Source organism: Lycium barbarum, chromosome 5 (assembly GCF_019175385.1).
Source record: "Lycium barbarum isolate Lr01 chromosome 5, ASM1917538v2, whole genome shotgun sequence".
In the NCBI taxonomy this organism is placed as follows: Eukaryota; Viridiplantae; Streptophyta; class Magnoliopsida; order Solanales; family Solanaceae; genus Lycium; species Lycium barbarum.
In genome coordinates, this window is record NC_083341.1 from 111324663 (window position 1) to 111341913 (window position 17251).

A 17251-nucleotide genomic window follows, 5' to 3' on the forward strand; every position below is an offset into this window, starting at 1 on the left:
GATAAGTGAGATCTTGAGGTGTCCACTTTCCAACCAAGTAATTTGCGATATTTGCAAACCAGGGTGGTTGTGTTACAACAGAAAAAAATATGCTCATCGGGAAATTCTTCCTTTATCTCAATAAACTCAAGAGGAGGGTTCTCTAATCTAAACAAATGGTCAGCTACTTGATTTTCAGTTCTTTTCTTGTCTTTTATTTTAAGGTCAAATTCTTGCGGAAGTAAAATTCATCTTAACAATCAACATCGAGCATCTTTCTTTGCTAAGAGGTATTTTAAAGATGCATGGTCAGTAAAAACAGTAACCTTGCTCCCTATTAAATAGGAACGAAACTTGTTAAATGCAAATACTACTGCCAGTAATTCTCTTTCTGTAGTTGCATAATTCAACCGAGCCTCATTTAATGTTCTACTAGCATAGTAAATGGGATGAAAAATCTAATATTTTTTCAGGCCTAAAACAGCTCCTATAGCTATATCGATCACTAGCATCACACATGATCTCAAACGGTTGGTTCCAATAAGGGGACACAACTATAGGGGCTGTTGACAATCTTTCCTTAAGGGTTTCAAATGCCTCCAAACAATCACCTGAAATTTCAAACTTAACGTCTTAAAAAGTTAGTCAGCGGTTTTGAAATCTTTGAAAAGTCTTTTATGAACTGTCTGTAAAACATGCATGTCCTAAAAAACTTCTAATGCTTTTAACTGTTGTGGGAGGGGGTAATCTTGCTATAACATCAAATTTTAGCTTTATCAACTTCTATCCCTTTAGTAGTGATTTTATGTCCTAGGACAATTCCTTCTGTAACCATAAAATGATATTTCTCCCAATTAAAAATCAAGTTTGCCTCTTCACATCTCTTAAAACTAAGGTCAAATGGTATAGATAATCTTCAAATGATTTTTCAAAAAGAGTGAAATCATCCATAAAAATCTCTAAAAAAAATTCGGTCATGTTTGAGAAAATTGCTGACATACAACGTTGAAATGTGGCAGGTGCATTACACAAATCAAATGGCATTCTTCTATAGGCATATGTTCCATTGGGACATGTGAAAGTTGTCTATCTTGGTCTTCTGGTGCTATTGGTATCTAGTTATAACCTGAATATCCATCAAGAAAACAGTAAAAACCATATCCTGCTACCCATTCAACATTTGATCAATAAATGGTAAAGGAAAATGGTCTCTCCTGGTGGCATCATTCAGGCGTCTATAATCAATACAAACTCTCCATCCAGTAATTGTTCTAGTAGGTATGAGTTCATTATTTTCATTTTTTATTACCGTCATAATCCGACACCTCACAAGATCATCATCTGTGGGACGATGTCACAAACTATACTAGAATTTGAAGAGTACGAGTTGAAATTATCTATGCACTAGGCGCTTGTCGGTGACACATTCTTAATTGCACAGTACACCGGATGCGAGCATCCATTTCACCCACCCCGCTCTAATACGATGTGCTACATCATTATCAATTCTCCGTTTTCTTGAATTATGGACTCAAGATACTTAAAACTTCCTCTCTTGGATATGACTCATGCATTGATCTTCACTTTCTCTCCCCCCGCCCCCCACCATGTGTTACGTCACTGAGCTTGCGCTCCTAGGTACTTTGTCTTAGTTTTGCATAACTTGAAATCTTTAGACTCCAGGACCTATCTCCAAACTTCCGTCCTATCGTTAACTCTACCGCGCGTATCGTCAACTAAAACTATGTCGTCTACGAATAACATACACCACAACACCTTCCCTTGAATTTGAGATGTGAATCCGTCCATCACTCAAGCAAATATGAACGATTAAGCAAATAGGAACGGGCTAAGGGCTGATCCCTGGTACAACCCCATCATGATCGAAAAGTGTTCTGAGTCATCTCTCACTGTTCTAATCTGGATCTTAGCTCCATCATACGTGTCAATAATTTCCTTAATGTAAACCATATGTACACCTCTAGACTCCAAACATCTCCAAGTACCTTCCTAGGGACTTTATCATATGTCTTTTCTAAGTCAATGAACACTATGTGAAAATTTCTCTTCTGTTTCTATACTGCTCCAACAGCTTCCTTACGAGATGAATGACTTCTGTATTTGATTGCCTTGGCATAAATCCAGACTTGTTTTTGGAGATAGATACACACCTTCTCATCCTCATCTCTACCACCCTCTCCCAAACTTTTATAGTATAGGTTAGTAGCTTGATATCTCTATAGTTGTTGCAATTCTAAATATAACCCTTGATCTTGTACAACAGAATCATTGAACTCCACCTCAATTCTACTGACATTTTAGCCGTCTAAAAAATGACATTAAACAACCCAATCAGCCACTCCGTACTTGTCTCACCTGCATTTTTTCAAAACTCCACTGGCATCTCGTCTAGTCCGGTCGCTCTTCCCTCTCTGTCTTACGAATAGCCCCCCTAACCTCTGTAGACATTATGCATGTACAGTACCCAAAATATCTACGACTCTTGGAATGTTCTAACTCCCCTAACACGATCTCTATCCCCTTCTTCGTTTGAGAACTTATGTAAATACGTCTATCATCTCCGTGTAATGTGTGCCTCTTCTACCAAGCTTATTTATTCTCATGCTTGATGCGCTTCACTTGGTTCTGGTCATGGGCCCTCCTCTCTCTTACCTTGGCGAGCCTATACAATTTTGTATCCCCCGTATGCACTCGAGCTCTCTATACAGATGCTCAACTACTGTTGTTTTTAGTCGCTGCGCTAACTTCGCTTCCTTCTTAGTCGTCCTATACTCTCCCTATTCCTTCTTTTGTCCTCCCCGTCTAAGCTTCACATTAACACCATGTAAACAACTTTCTTGGTTTCCACTTTTTCTAAGACCTCTCCTCTCCATTCTTGATGACAAAGATAATTAAAGTATCTATAAGATTATGAATGTTAATTTGAAGTGTCTATTTATATATTTTGTACAATATTAAAATTTCATCTCAATTTAAGTGTCTTATTTTTCTTTTTAGTCCTTCTCAAGAGAGTGTCTCTTTTTATATTATTAAGTTGACAATTCCAACCTCCAACATGACAAGTTATAACTACAGATTTAAAATATATTTTAATACATTATACAAAATTTTAATTTAGGATCATAACATTCAAAAGTGTTTCTTTGTTTCTTAAAAACTTTATATCTAGTCAAACTAAGACACTTAAATTGGGATGAAAGTAATAATATTATTATTACTATAAATATTTACTAACACACTAATAGCCTGTTTGGCCAAGCTTCTAAAACAGCTTATTTTCAAAAGTACTTTTTCCAAAAGTACTTTTCAAAAAAGTACTTTTGACTAAAAGCAGTTTGTGTTTGACCAATTAATTTAAAAAGTACTTTTGAGCAGTAACTAGTGTTTGACCAAGCTTTTAAAAAGTGCTTCTATGTGTATTTTTCTCAAAAGTACTTTTCAAAAAAGTGCTTTTGGGCAAAAACTATTTTTTTTAGCTTCTGAAAAACTGCTTCTGCTACTCCCAAAAACACTTATTTTCTCCTAAAAGCTTAGTCAAACACTTCACTTTTTTTTTTAAATAAGCACTTATTGAAAAAATAAGTACTTTTGGGGAAAAAATAAACTTGGCAAAACAGGCTATAAATTGAGATGGAAGTAGTAATATTATTATTATTTTACCCATATAGATGATAGTATAATATTGGCAAAAGAAAAACATCAAGGGTGCAGTCTCTCCCTGCTTGTTCTTCCACCTAAAACCACCCCTCTCCACCAAATACTTGTATTTTATCTCTCTTTTTCGACCGGCCACCGGAACACCAATCAGCGTCTTAAACCCTCAACCGAACTCTCAAAACCCTAAAAAAAAGAAAAGAAAAGGAGTATGGAGTTCCAACAACAAGCGCATCCGTACAATAGGCAACCGCCACCACCTCAACAACCGCCGTTACCACCGCCACCGTCGATGGGGGATCCCCACTATCCACGACCTCCGGTGCCATCACCTGCTTCATGGTCCTACTCGAGCCAATTCCAATACCACCCACCCCCTCACCCTCAGCCGCAGCAGCAGTGGGGTCCGCCCCCTCCTCCATATCCTGGACCACCTCCTCCTAATGGGGCTTATCCACCACCTCATCATCATATTCAACAACAGGCCCAGCCCCAGCCCCAATATCCACCTCCTCCTCTTCCCCCTCGCCCTCATGGAAATCAGGTGATGATATACTCTCTTCATTTTATTTGCTTCTACCACTTTCTTTGGATGGATGTTACTTATTCTGTTGTCAGTTTAGATACAATGTTTGTTTTCATTCCTACTTTCATTTTATTGTAGTTGATCGTTAGAAACTCCCATTTTGTGACCTTGTTTCTTTTTCCCATTTTATCTCTACTTATTATCTAATAATCCTATTTTATCCTTTACCTTTTCTTTTTATAGTAGCTCTACCCTGTACCCTTCTTTTCTTGCTGTTTGTTCGTGTTTCTTTCCGCAATATTATGCTCTATGTCTACCGGGAAAGAATATGTACCTGGTTTAGCCTAGTTTTTCCTTAATTACCCGGTTTAGCTCAGTTTTTCCTTAAACGTCTCTTATAAACTATTACACAGACTGGACACATTGTTTACTGTAAGTGTATAATGTTTGTATAATGTTTATACCATGTGTATAAGCACTGTTGCAAAAAAAAAAAAGGCTGGTTATGCGAATGTAAACTGAAAATATGGCTATGTAGGTGTAATATATTACGCTGGGTTGTATATTTTTGCAAAAATTCCGTCTTTTAAACCCCTTTTTTGTTGATAGCATTTTCACCATTGTTTTTCAAAAACAGGTAACAACTATTTTCACCATTTATTTTGCTTACTCTGCTTCTAAAATGGTCCAGTTTTGTATGACTTCCAAGTTTTAGCCATCGGATGTTGTAAATTCTCTTTTTACAAGCTTATTGTAATTTGACCTACTCCAAGTCTCCAACATGATAATTACCCTCTTTTTTCAGGTTACCAACCCTTCCTTCATGTAGATATTTAGATCCAATTGGGATTGTGCAAACATTTACTGTCAGGGCATGAAACTTGAAATCTGATTGTAGTACTAGGTGGAAAATGGTACATTTTGCAAATGTTTGGATGATATGAAAACTAAAATGAGGGATAAGTTCATTGGTTATGCAGTTTCTGAAGCTAGATTAATAAAAGTATTCATTACAGATTACAATGAAGCTTCCTTATTGTTCTGTTTTATTTTTCTATTAGTCTAAGAAGAGTTATAATGTATGTCATAACTATTAACTCATATGCAAAGGCCATTTGTTTTACATCCTTGGATTATTTTTCTTATTCTTTTGGTTTGTGGATTTAAGTAATAGCTTTGATCAATGATGCTAGTTGCTGCAACTATTGTAAAAAAAACTGTGTGCTAGTGCTGATAGTTTGTTAAACTAGTGAAAAGTTAAGCTATTCTTGGTAACTAGTATGAGAGAGAGAGAAAAAGAATAAGGAATGGTAATGTTATATGGGAGTAAGTGTTCACTATTGCCTATAAGCTCTCAGTATTCATGTAGTCTCAACAAAGAGCAAAGCACATTAGAAGTAGACTAAGTAGTTGAGATTAAGGTTTTATGATGCTGGTACTCTTATATTAGGTCTTGGTGCACGTCACTAGTACGAACTTTGGCTCAGACAAAAGCCTATTATTTTAAGTGGAGAAGGGTAAAGGACGGGCCCTTTATCCATTGAGTTTTGAAGAGTGTGTCCTGTGACTGTGGGGTTCCTTGATTATCGAAAGAAAAAAAAATGTCATGGAAAATTCATTACCATTAAAAAAAAAGTCATGGAATATGTGGAGAGAAAAGTATCTCTTCTCTCGAGTCTAACGTCCTAAACTATGAAGCCTATTTCTTGATGTTCTTTTTCTCATCTATCTAGCCATGGCTGGCAAGGTATTTTTTCATGTTCTTATTTACTTGATGTTAGTGAAGATTATGACTTACGACAAGTCGTGCATGATTATCGAGTGTAGTTGAAGATTCATCGGCAGAAGAGGATATGAAACAAGCATTTTCATCACTGGAATGGGAATCTTTGTAGGAGATGGGAAGGATGATTCAAACATAAGTATTCTAAAATTCCAACAACTAAAACAGATTTGTGAAAATATAAGTAGGAAATCAAATATATTTATTCCGGAGAATGGATACAATAAGAGATGGAGTGATATACCATCCTGCCCTTACTGGGAAATTTCTTCAATCCAAGATTTAACTGTTCTAATCAACAAATTAAGTCTTATGCATAAGCTGCGAGAATCCTTCAATGGTCTGGTAGCGGTGCACAGAGCTATGGTTGCCTCTAATAGAATCAAAGTTAGTCACTAAGCGGAGTACAAGAACACCCAATTCTATCAAAATGCCTTATTGGACGATTCAACGACCCAAATCTACTTCATATTTTTTTTGTAAGGAATCTTTTTATTTTGTTTGGAGATTTGTGTGATAATAGAAGACATAGAGTATCCCCTGTTACACATATTGGAATGAGTCCAATATGGATATCGAGGATTGATATAGGCAACACAAAAAATTTGGGATTGAGGTGTAGTAGTCATTATTGATGTTGGTGCATTATACTGCTTCCTTTCTGCTGATGGATTTGTTATGATATGTTTGACTAATGAGTGTAAGATTTTCATGTCCTTACAGGACTGGGGCAACATGAACTGGGGTCAACAGCAAAGTTGGGGAAACTCAGGTTTGGAAATATAGTAACGATTAGAGTCTATGCTTGTTTAGCAATTCAATATGCTGGGATGCATCTGCAAGTTTACTGAAACCCATTTAGGGTTGAAAATTGTTTAGAATCTGATGCAAGCTGTGTCTTCTTTCTTAATTATACTAGTTCTCAGAGTTGAGGCCAGTTCCTAAAATTTGTTGGTCTTTAACTTTTCTCTACTGCTTCTGCTTGTTGTTCTTTTGTGGCAACTCAGACATGCTTAAATGTTACCGGAAAATAATTGGACTTCTTTTGTTTGTTAGAATTCTGGAATGTTTAGAAGGGTTTCATTTTGCATACTCCAAGTTTTATGTAGTTCTCTGCAATGGTCTCTACAAGTGTCTGTCATGTCATGTGGAACTGATCAATGCTGTCTTTTCTTGAGTCAAAAAGATAAAATCTTAGCTGTTGATTGAGGAGGTTTGCTGAAGAAGGTATTAATCTCTTAACAAGGTTATTAGGTAATAGCCTTACCTTATTAGAAAAACAAGGTTATTAGGTGATAACCTTACCTTATTAAAAAACAAGGTTGTTAGGTCTTAGAAGGTCTATCTGCAAGGGTGGCTCAGTTGGCTGAGCATGGGGCTTTCATAATGAAGGTCTCAGGTTCGAAACCCCCTGCCTACAACAGCAGGGGATTTGCCTTCTGGGTCGAGCTCATCGCACAGGGCTTGCCTAGTGCGGGTTATCTCTCCTGTGTGGTTTGCGAGCTATTGCACAGGAGTTGGGTTTACCTTGTGTGCACCCGAAGGGTAGCGGCTGCGGGTTCCCATGTCATCAAAAAAAAAAAAAGAGGTCTTAGAAGGTCAGATTCTTGTTAAAAACTGTCATTAGATCTTAGAAGCTTAAATATGAAAACCTAGTTCATTATTTATGGGAAGAGGTTTATGTACTGCAGTAGAATTTAGGGGCTCTCTTTTACATTAGAACTCTAGGATTGCCTCCCTCCGTAGGGCCCTTCCTGTACCTTTAGGCTTTTATTTCTCTTTAGCTCTGGCCAAATTCTGACTCTGTAGCAGCAGTAATTAGTTTCTTGTGATGTACACTTGCATATTTCCTTCTAGCTTTTCTCATCATGGAGGACTCCTTCCTGCCTTTGGTTAATAACATAGAAAGATGGTTTGCTCTTTGCCTTTCTGTTCCCCTCTGGTACTTCTGTTCCCTAAAGATTAAATCTACTATTAATTAGTAGCAAATAGCAATGAAGATTGGGCTGCAAAAGCCCGAGCATGGGCTGCTTCCAAGGCTGCTAGTGACCATCAGCACCAGCACTCGCAATTTACACATGATAGCAGGCTGGACCAGCAGAGTCATTACTATGAACAATACACTCAATCTGCTGATCAACATCTCCAAGACATGCAACAACCACCAGTTCTGCCATCAAGTAATCAACACGCCATTACTCGTGTGGCACCTTCTCAGAGGGCATCGTTTGGCTATTCGCAGGAGCTCTCATTCTTCAGCTCTGGGCAATCTCCTTATGTTCTACCTTACACTGCTAGAGATGAAAATTTCACTGGAGATTCAGTTGCTTCATTCCCTCAGCAAGGAAATTCATCCATAAGTCCATTGGTCCATCAGCAGGAGGTACCTTCTAGTTATTCTTCTATTGCAGGTAAAAAAATTAATTAATATATCAATATTACATCTGAAGTTACTGCGCTGTTGAAATTGTTCGTGTACAGGAGCGTCTATATAACTTTGTCCTGCTTGTGGCTTCTAGTTACTTGTTTGGCAAGTTGTATTACCTCGAGCCCCTTAAAACATAAAGTAGAATTTCATCCTTGATGGTTCCTTGTCTTATATAAAGCCTCAGTGTGACGGAATTCGCTTTAGATAATTGATGCTATTGTATTTTGATTTCATGGAATATGGCTCCATCGTGCTGGCACATTCTTTCCGTTGGCCGTCCTGCTAACTTTGTGTTTTGTTTTTCAGGAATACTCTAGTTTCTGATAATTTTTTCCCAAGGATTACAAAAAAAAAAAGAGGAACAGTTGAAAATTAGATACTATTTTGAAGTCCACTTGGATTGATGTTAATCAAGCTATTGGATAAACATTTAGGCAATAACCTTATCAAAAAATAAAGTGACTTTTAAGCAATTTCCTTTATTCTATTCAGCTAGAGTAGGCAGAATGGATTTCAATGATCAAATAGACTTTTAAGCAATTTCCTTTATTCTATTCAGCTAGAGTAGGCAGTGGATTTCAATGATATGCTTGTACTTGTCAATTAGACCTGCTTGATTGTACATTCCTTGAATGGGCCTCTGTTTAGTTTTCTGCCCTTCTTGCTAATAGTGAACCAATGGATTTGAATCGTGACATGGAATTGGCAGAACTTTTTTGTCCAGTAATTGTTTCCTCTTCCATATCTTCTCTATTGAGATTAAATTGGAAGAGGAGGGTTGATTTGGCCGCAAGGCTTTTTGGTCTAGTGACCACAATGCGTAATGTGTGGGTTAGGCACACCTCACGGTTTCTTACGGTGCCACAGATAAGGAATGATAGCAGAAGAAGAGGCGGGCCCATTATCCACCTAGTGTTGAACCGTGCCCCACTGGTCCTTGGGATTTCTCAGTTATTTAAAAAAGCTGGTGGAGAGGATTCAATTTATTTGAAGATTTGGTTCTCATATATTGCATTAGTGTTATCTAAGTAGCCTGACAATTATCTGAGTGATAAGCTGAGATTAAGTCTAAAAGGAATTGAAAGTTGTAGGAAACATATAACTTATGAAGGACTACAAATATTATGGGGCACATGAAAAATGCAAATTAGAATGGCAAAGTATATTTCTGTTTGCAAAAAAAAAAAAAAAAAAAAAAAAAAACCCAGCAGCTCTTGCCCTTGAAGACACAGTTTTTTAGAGGGTTTTACAAATTCAATTCTTTTTGTCCATTTGCACTCTTTATCTTTTGTCCTGGTTAGCACGGCGTTGGTACCTATACCAATTACCCACCTTTTTCTTAAACTAAAATATCAAATATTTCAAATTGTGAAAGATTGTAATTAAAAATCATTCATTTATTATTCTTCTTTCCCTCAAACTATTTGTTTTGTTCTGCCTTCATGTCTAGAAAGGTTCTGTAGGAGATGTCAGCGTTGTATCCATAAAGTTATTGAATAAGCAAAAAACCCAGGACCAGATTCTCGAGCAGTATAAGTTTGATGCTGCTGACAGAGGCTCTTTTTGAAGTGTTCTTTGCCTATATATGATTGTTTCACCTTCAACACTTTCGTTGCATGTGTAGCTAAAGACCTTTGCCTGATCAACTATACTAGGGAAATAGTGCAAGCATAAAATAATAATTAGTCGAAAGATTAAGGTTCTGTTGAAAACAATACATTATTATGTAGTTCTAATGTACAGTTTATGCATGAGATATAGAACTTTACCTCACAGTGGTGAGACTTCTCTTTTAATGTCTTAAAACTGTTTGACACCTCTTGCACGATCGGACCACCATTTTCATAGGAGTTAGTAGGCCGGTTCTTGTAGCAGTTTGTTTGTCATGTTTCTTAACATATCACGGAGTTGAGAATCCTCTACATTTCTGAAGTTCAGGAAATGTTACCTTAGTCTTTGTGGTTGCAAATACAATAGTAGAAGTTTACAGAGTAAAATTGTTTGTCGATTTGCAAGTCTTAGTTTCTGAATGCCCATTCTATTGTCAGGTAAAGAAGAGGCTGGGAATCAAAATGAGGCTTTCTATGGTTCTTCACCTTTGCCTGCCAGCTCTGCTCAGCAGCATTACGCACACCTAATGTCAGCACCCAATAAAGCTGCAGAGACGGAAGAGTGTCATTACGTGATGGGTCCTGATCTTAGTGATCGACCTTTGGATTTTGCACTTCGTTTTAATCATGAGCATGACCAGCATTCCCAGCCCTATTATGTCCGTGCTGATTCAGGGGGCTCTGTGGGGGGTGCAGATCCTGTTTCAGCAATGCCTTCCAATTATACATGGCCTTCTTCTTCTGCTCCTGGTGCTGCTGCGTATCCTCCTCTTCCTCCAGTACCTCCAGTTGGGTCCCAGGTTTTAGTTTTAACTCCAAGGTTAACTTAAACACGATGATCTAGAAGCCATGATAGAGCTTCCCTATTGTCATTTTTATATCTCAGGTTGATCCTTCTGTTGTTGGAGCTTCTCCAGCCCCTGAACACACTGCACCACTCTTTGGAAGGGCACAGACTTCAAGCTTCCATGCAACTGTTCCGTCAGTTGGTGCCCACTTTGGTGTTGGTGCCGGTGCCACCCTGCATCCTTCAGCAGCTTTTCCTGCTGATGCATATGGGATTGCTGATCGCCCTAAGAAGGTTTGTATACTTGTTCTACGGGCTTTCAGTTTGTAAACTATAGAGTCATGATTCATCTGTATTATTTGTGTCGTATTTTTTAGGCTGCTGTTCCAAACTGGCTTAGAGAGGAAATAATAAAGAAGAAAGCTGTCATCACAACTTCAGCTCCAGACCTTCCAAAGGAGGATTCGCAATCCATTGAAGATGAAGGTGTCGATAAATCTTATCGGAAAGGTGACCAGGCTGATAGCAAAAGCATAGATTCTTCAAGGTCAACCGAGGAAGAGGATGATGATGAGGTTTTTTACTTTTCCTTAATTACTCATTTGACAGAAGATGATGTTTTTTTGTTGAATTTGTTTCTTGGAGGAAATCTGTTTACTTGGTTTAATATACCCTTTTTTGGACTATACTGTTCCAATGAATATATAGTGTTGAAGCTTTCCCTTTTTTAATTTTCTTGAGTTATTCTTCTTGGGTTGTCTTTGATTATTATCTTATTCACGCCATACAATGTTTAGGCTTATTTTTTATTGTCGATTCAGGTTGAGGTGGAAGCAGCACGAACTGCAGCGATGAATCAGGAAATAAAGCATGTCCTAACTGAAGTTCTTTTAAAGGTTATTGATGGTTAATATGTGATCGATTTCCTTATTTTGTTTTTGCAGATGTATTGACTGGATGCTGTTTTTACAGGTTACTGACGAGCTATTTAATGAGATTGCGACAAGGGTTCTTAGCGAAGAGGATCTCACTGTTGATGGTTGGTGTCTTCCTTTTTCAAATCCTCTCCTCTTTAAATTTCTTCTTTTTCCCTTTCATTGACTAAGTTGGTCTTTTTCCTCCCTTAAGTTGAGCAAAAAACTGGTGGTGCTAGTCAGAAGGTGTTAGCATCTGTTCAAGCTGTTACAACTCCCAAGGTCTCTGCCAAGGTTCTGATACCAGTCAAACTTAAGGATGCTGATTCTGCTAATGCCAGTGAAAAGTCTATTTCCACTTCTCCTGGGGATCTATTAGGCCTTGCTAATTATGCATCAGATGATGAGGATGACAATGAAAGCCCGAGTTCTGATAAGCAAAAGCCCAAAGAGCATGACAATGGAAAATCACATGAAGAATCTGAGGAGCATGATAGATCTCCTGCAAACCTGGGGAAAGAACCTCACAAAATGAGCCCTGATGTTGGAACTGATGACAGGTCAACTAGATATTCTGAACGTGAAGATGATGGAGATGATGGAGGCTTCTCTAAGACTGAATCCAATGTTCCGGAGGATAAGATGCCAGGTGCGAAGGATGTTGTGAAAACTGAAAAGTCATCCCAGACTCTTGACTCCAAAAAGACTAAGATAGATAATTCCAGAAGTGAAGACAGAAGAGATAAGTCGGATAAGAGCGGGAAACATGAAGTTAGAAAGGGTTCTGGCACAAATGATAATGGTATGCACATTACAAGCTCAAAGGACAGAAGAACTGAGATAGAAGAAGGAAACCGTGGGAATCATGAGGAAACACATGCTAAAAAGGGAAAAGTGGATGATCTAGATGGTTCAAAAGATATTGTGAAGGAGAAAAGCCGTAAATCAGGGGAAAAAGCCAAGGAATCTGACTCAAGGAAAAGGCTCTCGCCCTCTAATGTCAAGGAAGAAAGAAAGGAGACAGAGAGAGACATCAGAACTGGTGTTATCACAGATAATGGTAGAAAAAGAGAGAGAACGAGGGATGAGAAAAGAGAAAAATCTAGACGAAAAGATGAAAGGGGCTCCAGCAGACGTAAAAGACATCGTTCATCGTCTATTGATAGCAGGGGTAGAGACAGCAAGGACAACTCAAGCCGTGCCAACAATCCCAGTGATGAATCTTCAGATGATTCTAGAAGGTTTATTTTTATTTTCTCCAATTTGCGCTGCACAATTTGACCCTCACATAATTGCTCATTTTTTTCTTGTGGATTGCAGGAAGGTGCAACCAAATAGACACAGATCACCATCACCACTCAGGTCAAGGAAAAGGTATCTTTTGAAGAGCCTGGATATTCTGATTGTTTCCATTAACTCAAATATCAAGATCATATGTTTTATTCACTAATCATTTCACTGTTTGTTGGTCACGGTCTTCCGCTTCCCTGGGAAATGACATCTTTTTTCTTAAAATTTATTTATTTTTAATTAACTGTTCACTACTTAATTCAGGTTAGTAATGTGAGGGGATGGGGTAGTTCCTACTACATGCAAACATTTCTGACTGTCTCATCTTCCGTTCAACAAGGTATATGAGTCTTTAGAGATATTGTGGGAACAAGCTAACATCAGAAAAAGATCAAGCAGGCAACTTGCTGCTGAGTGAAAATATTACTATATTTCCAACAAGAGAGTAATTATTTTGGGAACGTCAAAGCAATTTCCCTTAGGCGTTACTGCTTTGGTTCTAAACATATTACTCCCTCCATTTTATTTTATATGGCAGTATTTGACTAGACATGGATCTTAAGAAAGAAAGACTTTTGGAACATACTAGAAGTATCGTTGGAACTTGTGGTTTTAAACATGCTAAAGTTAGAGTTTCCAGTTATAGTAAAATATCTTTCTTTCCCGAAAAGATTCCAGAACAAAAAAGAGGAGCATCCTAAAAAATGAAATGGACGGATTAGAATTTTTTGATCGAGATGAGAACTTAACTGAATCTAGTAAAGACTTTACTTTAAAGATCGCTTGTGAATATAAAACTAATGCGATCAATTATTTGATGAATAACATCCATGGATGTGTGGACAAATGAAAACAACGCATTCGATGGAAAAGACTCTGCAGTTGAGTCAATAGTAATTAAATATGTTTAGGAGGCTGGCAGCGAAAGGCATGATGAGAGTTTACTCGTTACATCCTGGTACTTGTGGGTTAAACATCTAAGCATACAACAGACTAGTCCTGGTTCCCCTTCTGAGTGCATTGAAATAGCCGATAGCTTGGACTTGTAGTAAAGATAATGTTAGAAGAAAATAATGAACAATGTATCACTGCCACTGACTCCTAAGATGTATTCCTGTTAGTTTCATCATGGTGTTATTATCTGGTTTGATAGCTTTGTACAATCAATTTAGCATCACTAATTTGTAAGTGCATCTCCATATATCTTTGCAAGTGTTGTAAGTGTCATCTATCTGATTTAACATCCGAGCGTTCTGTGGAGTTGGAGGCTCGATAGGTTATTCTCCCACTTAAAGATGCGTGCCCTTGTTGGATGAGTACTCCCTTGATGTTTTTCATATTATTTAACTTATAAAAGAAGTACTAATACCATGTATTCTAGTGATCAATAAATTAATTACTCAGGCTTAAATTGTGTACTCTGTTGTCACCTGCTTTTTGCTAGTGTCATTGCTTATGCCGTAGTGAGTGGTCCCTGTGGACATGATTATTAGTCTTATAGTTTCGATGCATATGCCGTATAAAAACCAAAATGCTTGATAGGGAACTCCTATTTATTGTACTTCAAAAGAAAATCCATAATTAGGGTAATCGCTTGTGATTCCAAATTGTTGTGCTCATGTCTTCTGTGATATCTTTTCTTTAAGGTGGTTTTTGAAGGGGTGATGTGTCATCTCAAGAAAAATTATAGGAGTTGGACAAATTTCTTTGTTGAATACCCTTCATGCTGATTTTAGCCCTTTGAATGAATTACCCAAATCAGGAAACGACCTCTCTACCTTCACAAGGTAGGGGTAAGGTTTGCGTACACACCACCCTCCCTTGACCCCAGTTGTGGGATGGGATTACACTGAGTATGTTGTTGTTGAATGAATTACCCAAATCTTTGAGATGGGATGACTTTCTGTTGAATTTAGAGGTTTTCCTTTTCACATGGAATATTTAGGTAAAGCTTTAATGTTTCCATAACGTATTCCCTCACAAGGTTACTAAGCCAGTTTTCTTTCTCACATGCTTAAAAAGGATTATGCAATTCTATTTTCAAACCGGTCCAAATTCTGCAATTATAGTTGTTTTAAAATTGTTTGCTGAAAGAGTAGAGTCGTCGCTTCAGTAAGTCGATTTTAAGTGTAAATGAAATTCCCTGTCACGGGGTTTGTCAAACATCAATAAAATTATTTGCCTTGTCAAAAGAAAATGTGTAATGAAATTCCTGAAATCTATTAGTCTTGAATCTTGTAATACTCAACCATCTAAGGCCACTTTGTGGATAAGTGGCTTCTCTTATAGTTTTATTATAGTTTCATATCCGTGACAAACTTTATTTTAAGGGTGTCTTTGGTTTTTTTTTTTTGGGAAATATTTTCCTAGAAAATAAGTGGTTTTGGTACAAGGGGGCTGGGGATGGGCGAAGTGGGGTTGGGTTGGGGGTAGGATGGGGAGGGTCAGACCCGTCAATTAGAGAGTTCCAGATAATGTTTTCCATCTTGGTAGAGAAGTCATTTTCCTGAAATTGGAGGAAAATGAGTGTATAAGAAAAATATTTTTCTAACCACTTAAGCCAAACCAAACATGGGAAAATTGAAAAACATTTTCTAGAATGTTTTCCTCTAAACGAAGCACACCCCAAGTACCATTACTTATAAAGGGATTGGTAAAGATGCTTACTTAAAGCTGCTATTGATTAATGACTTTTTGATTCAATTTTTTAATGATAAGAAGTAGCTTAATGATGTGACTACTTTATTGTTTGATAAATTCTTTTTTTTTAGACTGGTAACATGTTTGATAAATTCTTCTTAAGCAGTATTATTACGGGATTTTGAACCAGGAAGTAGTACTCCCATCAAGAGGAAAAAACTACAAACTGACACCACTGTTTGAATATGTGGAATTTATGTATTCTGAGCCCTTTTCAAGATTGAGGCAATTCCACCTCAGAATCCTTTGACAATCATCATTAGCTATATATTATAACTTATTAATAACAATGCAGCCATACAGAGGTCAAAGTCTTCTGTAGTCTGAGTCTGACTGTATACAAGGCTGAGAATATGTGTCCAAAATATTGTATCTTTTTGTCACCACTTACTGGTTTAGCATGTAATCTTTTGATTTTTAGACATATTTCGCGGTCTCCTCATAGCAAGCACTCTCAGCGCAGGCATTCTCCTTACGCTGCTAGTGAAAGTATCAGGTATCTTGTTGGGTGTTCTTAAATTTCTCTTGATATTTTCTACTTAATCATCCATCAGCATAGCTAATAACATACAGGTGAATTAATCTAATAAAAGCACTTCAGGAATTTTATCTTGTTTATAAGCTGGTCCATGTAATGGCAGGGGAAGGAGGTCAAGGTCAAGATCAAGATCAAGGTCTCCTGTTCGTAGGAAAAGATGAGCAAACGAGTACGTGGAGTCAAGACAGAGTAATGAAGGCCAATAACCTCGGATACTCTTATTGTCCATGGCCTTTGGCTGTTAAGTAGAGTGTGGATGCTGCACCAGTTGACCTGTTTGAAATCCTCTTTACTGCCTTGGGCTGTTAAGTATGACAATAGATATGCAAGTTGACGTATTAAAATCCTTGGTTCCAGATTGTGGCTGCCAGGAGCAAAGCTGTGATACCCTTATGCAGAGGATTAATGATATGAGAGGTTTATAGTGTCTGTATCTGTTATCAGCTCGTCCGTTGTTGACATTTGCGACAGCTTATTAATTATATTGTTGAGGTTGATAATTTTGTTAGCTGTAAATTGTATTTGGAGGTTGAGGTGTCTGAAGAGGAGGTGAACCAACACTTGAACATCCATGTGACCTTTTTCCATTTGGTATTAATATTCTTTGGAAGTTGGGGAGTCCTGGATCCCCATTATTATGCAAGCTTATATTACTATATTGTTTCATTGAGTTAAAAAAATGGAATATTAGGCATTATGTACTGAAGAAGAGCATTGTGTCTGGGAAAGTGAAAGTGAGAAGGGATCTATGCTAACTTGTGGACATGCTTATAATGTAGAAGTGTCAGCTATTTAGTTGGATTGTTTCCTAGGGTTGCTATTTTATGTAAGGATGGCTGATAAATCACCTTGTAAAGTGTAAATGCCTGTCAAGAAGGAAACGCAAAGAAAAACTTGGTCAAGTGTGGATCAACTAAGGAACAATATTAATAATTTTAGAATTTGTATTTTATTTTGGTCATCTCAAGTTAGAGAAAGGGGGAAAAAAGCATTTTTGGTTAATATGTTATTTTTTCTAGTG

At 37.5% G+C, this 17251-nt stretch overlaps 1 protein-coding gene across 4 annotated transcripts; it reads left to right on the forward strand.

Moving 5' to 3' along the window:
- The first annotated feature begins 3670 nt into the window (after window positions 1-3670).
- LOC132641136 (uncharacterized) lies at window positions 3671-16873 on the forward strand. 4 transcript variants are annotated; one of them, XM_060358028.1, is made up of 12 exons: window positions 3671-4198; window positions 6687-6735; window positions 7946-8374; window positions 10440-10801; window positions 10888-11082; window positions 11166-11363; window positions 11610-11684; window positions 11761-11827; window positions 11917-12943; window positions 13023-13076; window positions 16114-16188; window positions 16334-16873. In XM_060358028.1, exons 1-12 carry the CDS (start codon window positions 3866-3868, stop codon window positions 16389-16391), a joined length of 2922 nt encoding a protein of 973 aa, XP_060214011.1. In that variant the 5' UTR covers window positions 3671-3865; the 3' UTR covers window positions 16392-16873. The 4 variants fall into 4 exon arrangements, with proteins under 4 accessions (XP_060214011.1, XP_060214013.1, XP_060214012.1 ...); XM_060358030.1 differs by having other exon boundaries at window positions 10440-10789; XM_060358029.1 differs by having other exon boundaries at window positions 7949-8374.
- Window positions 16874-17251: the final 378 nt, after the last annotated feature.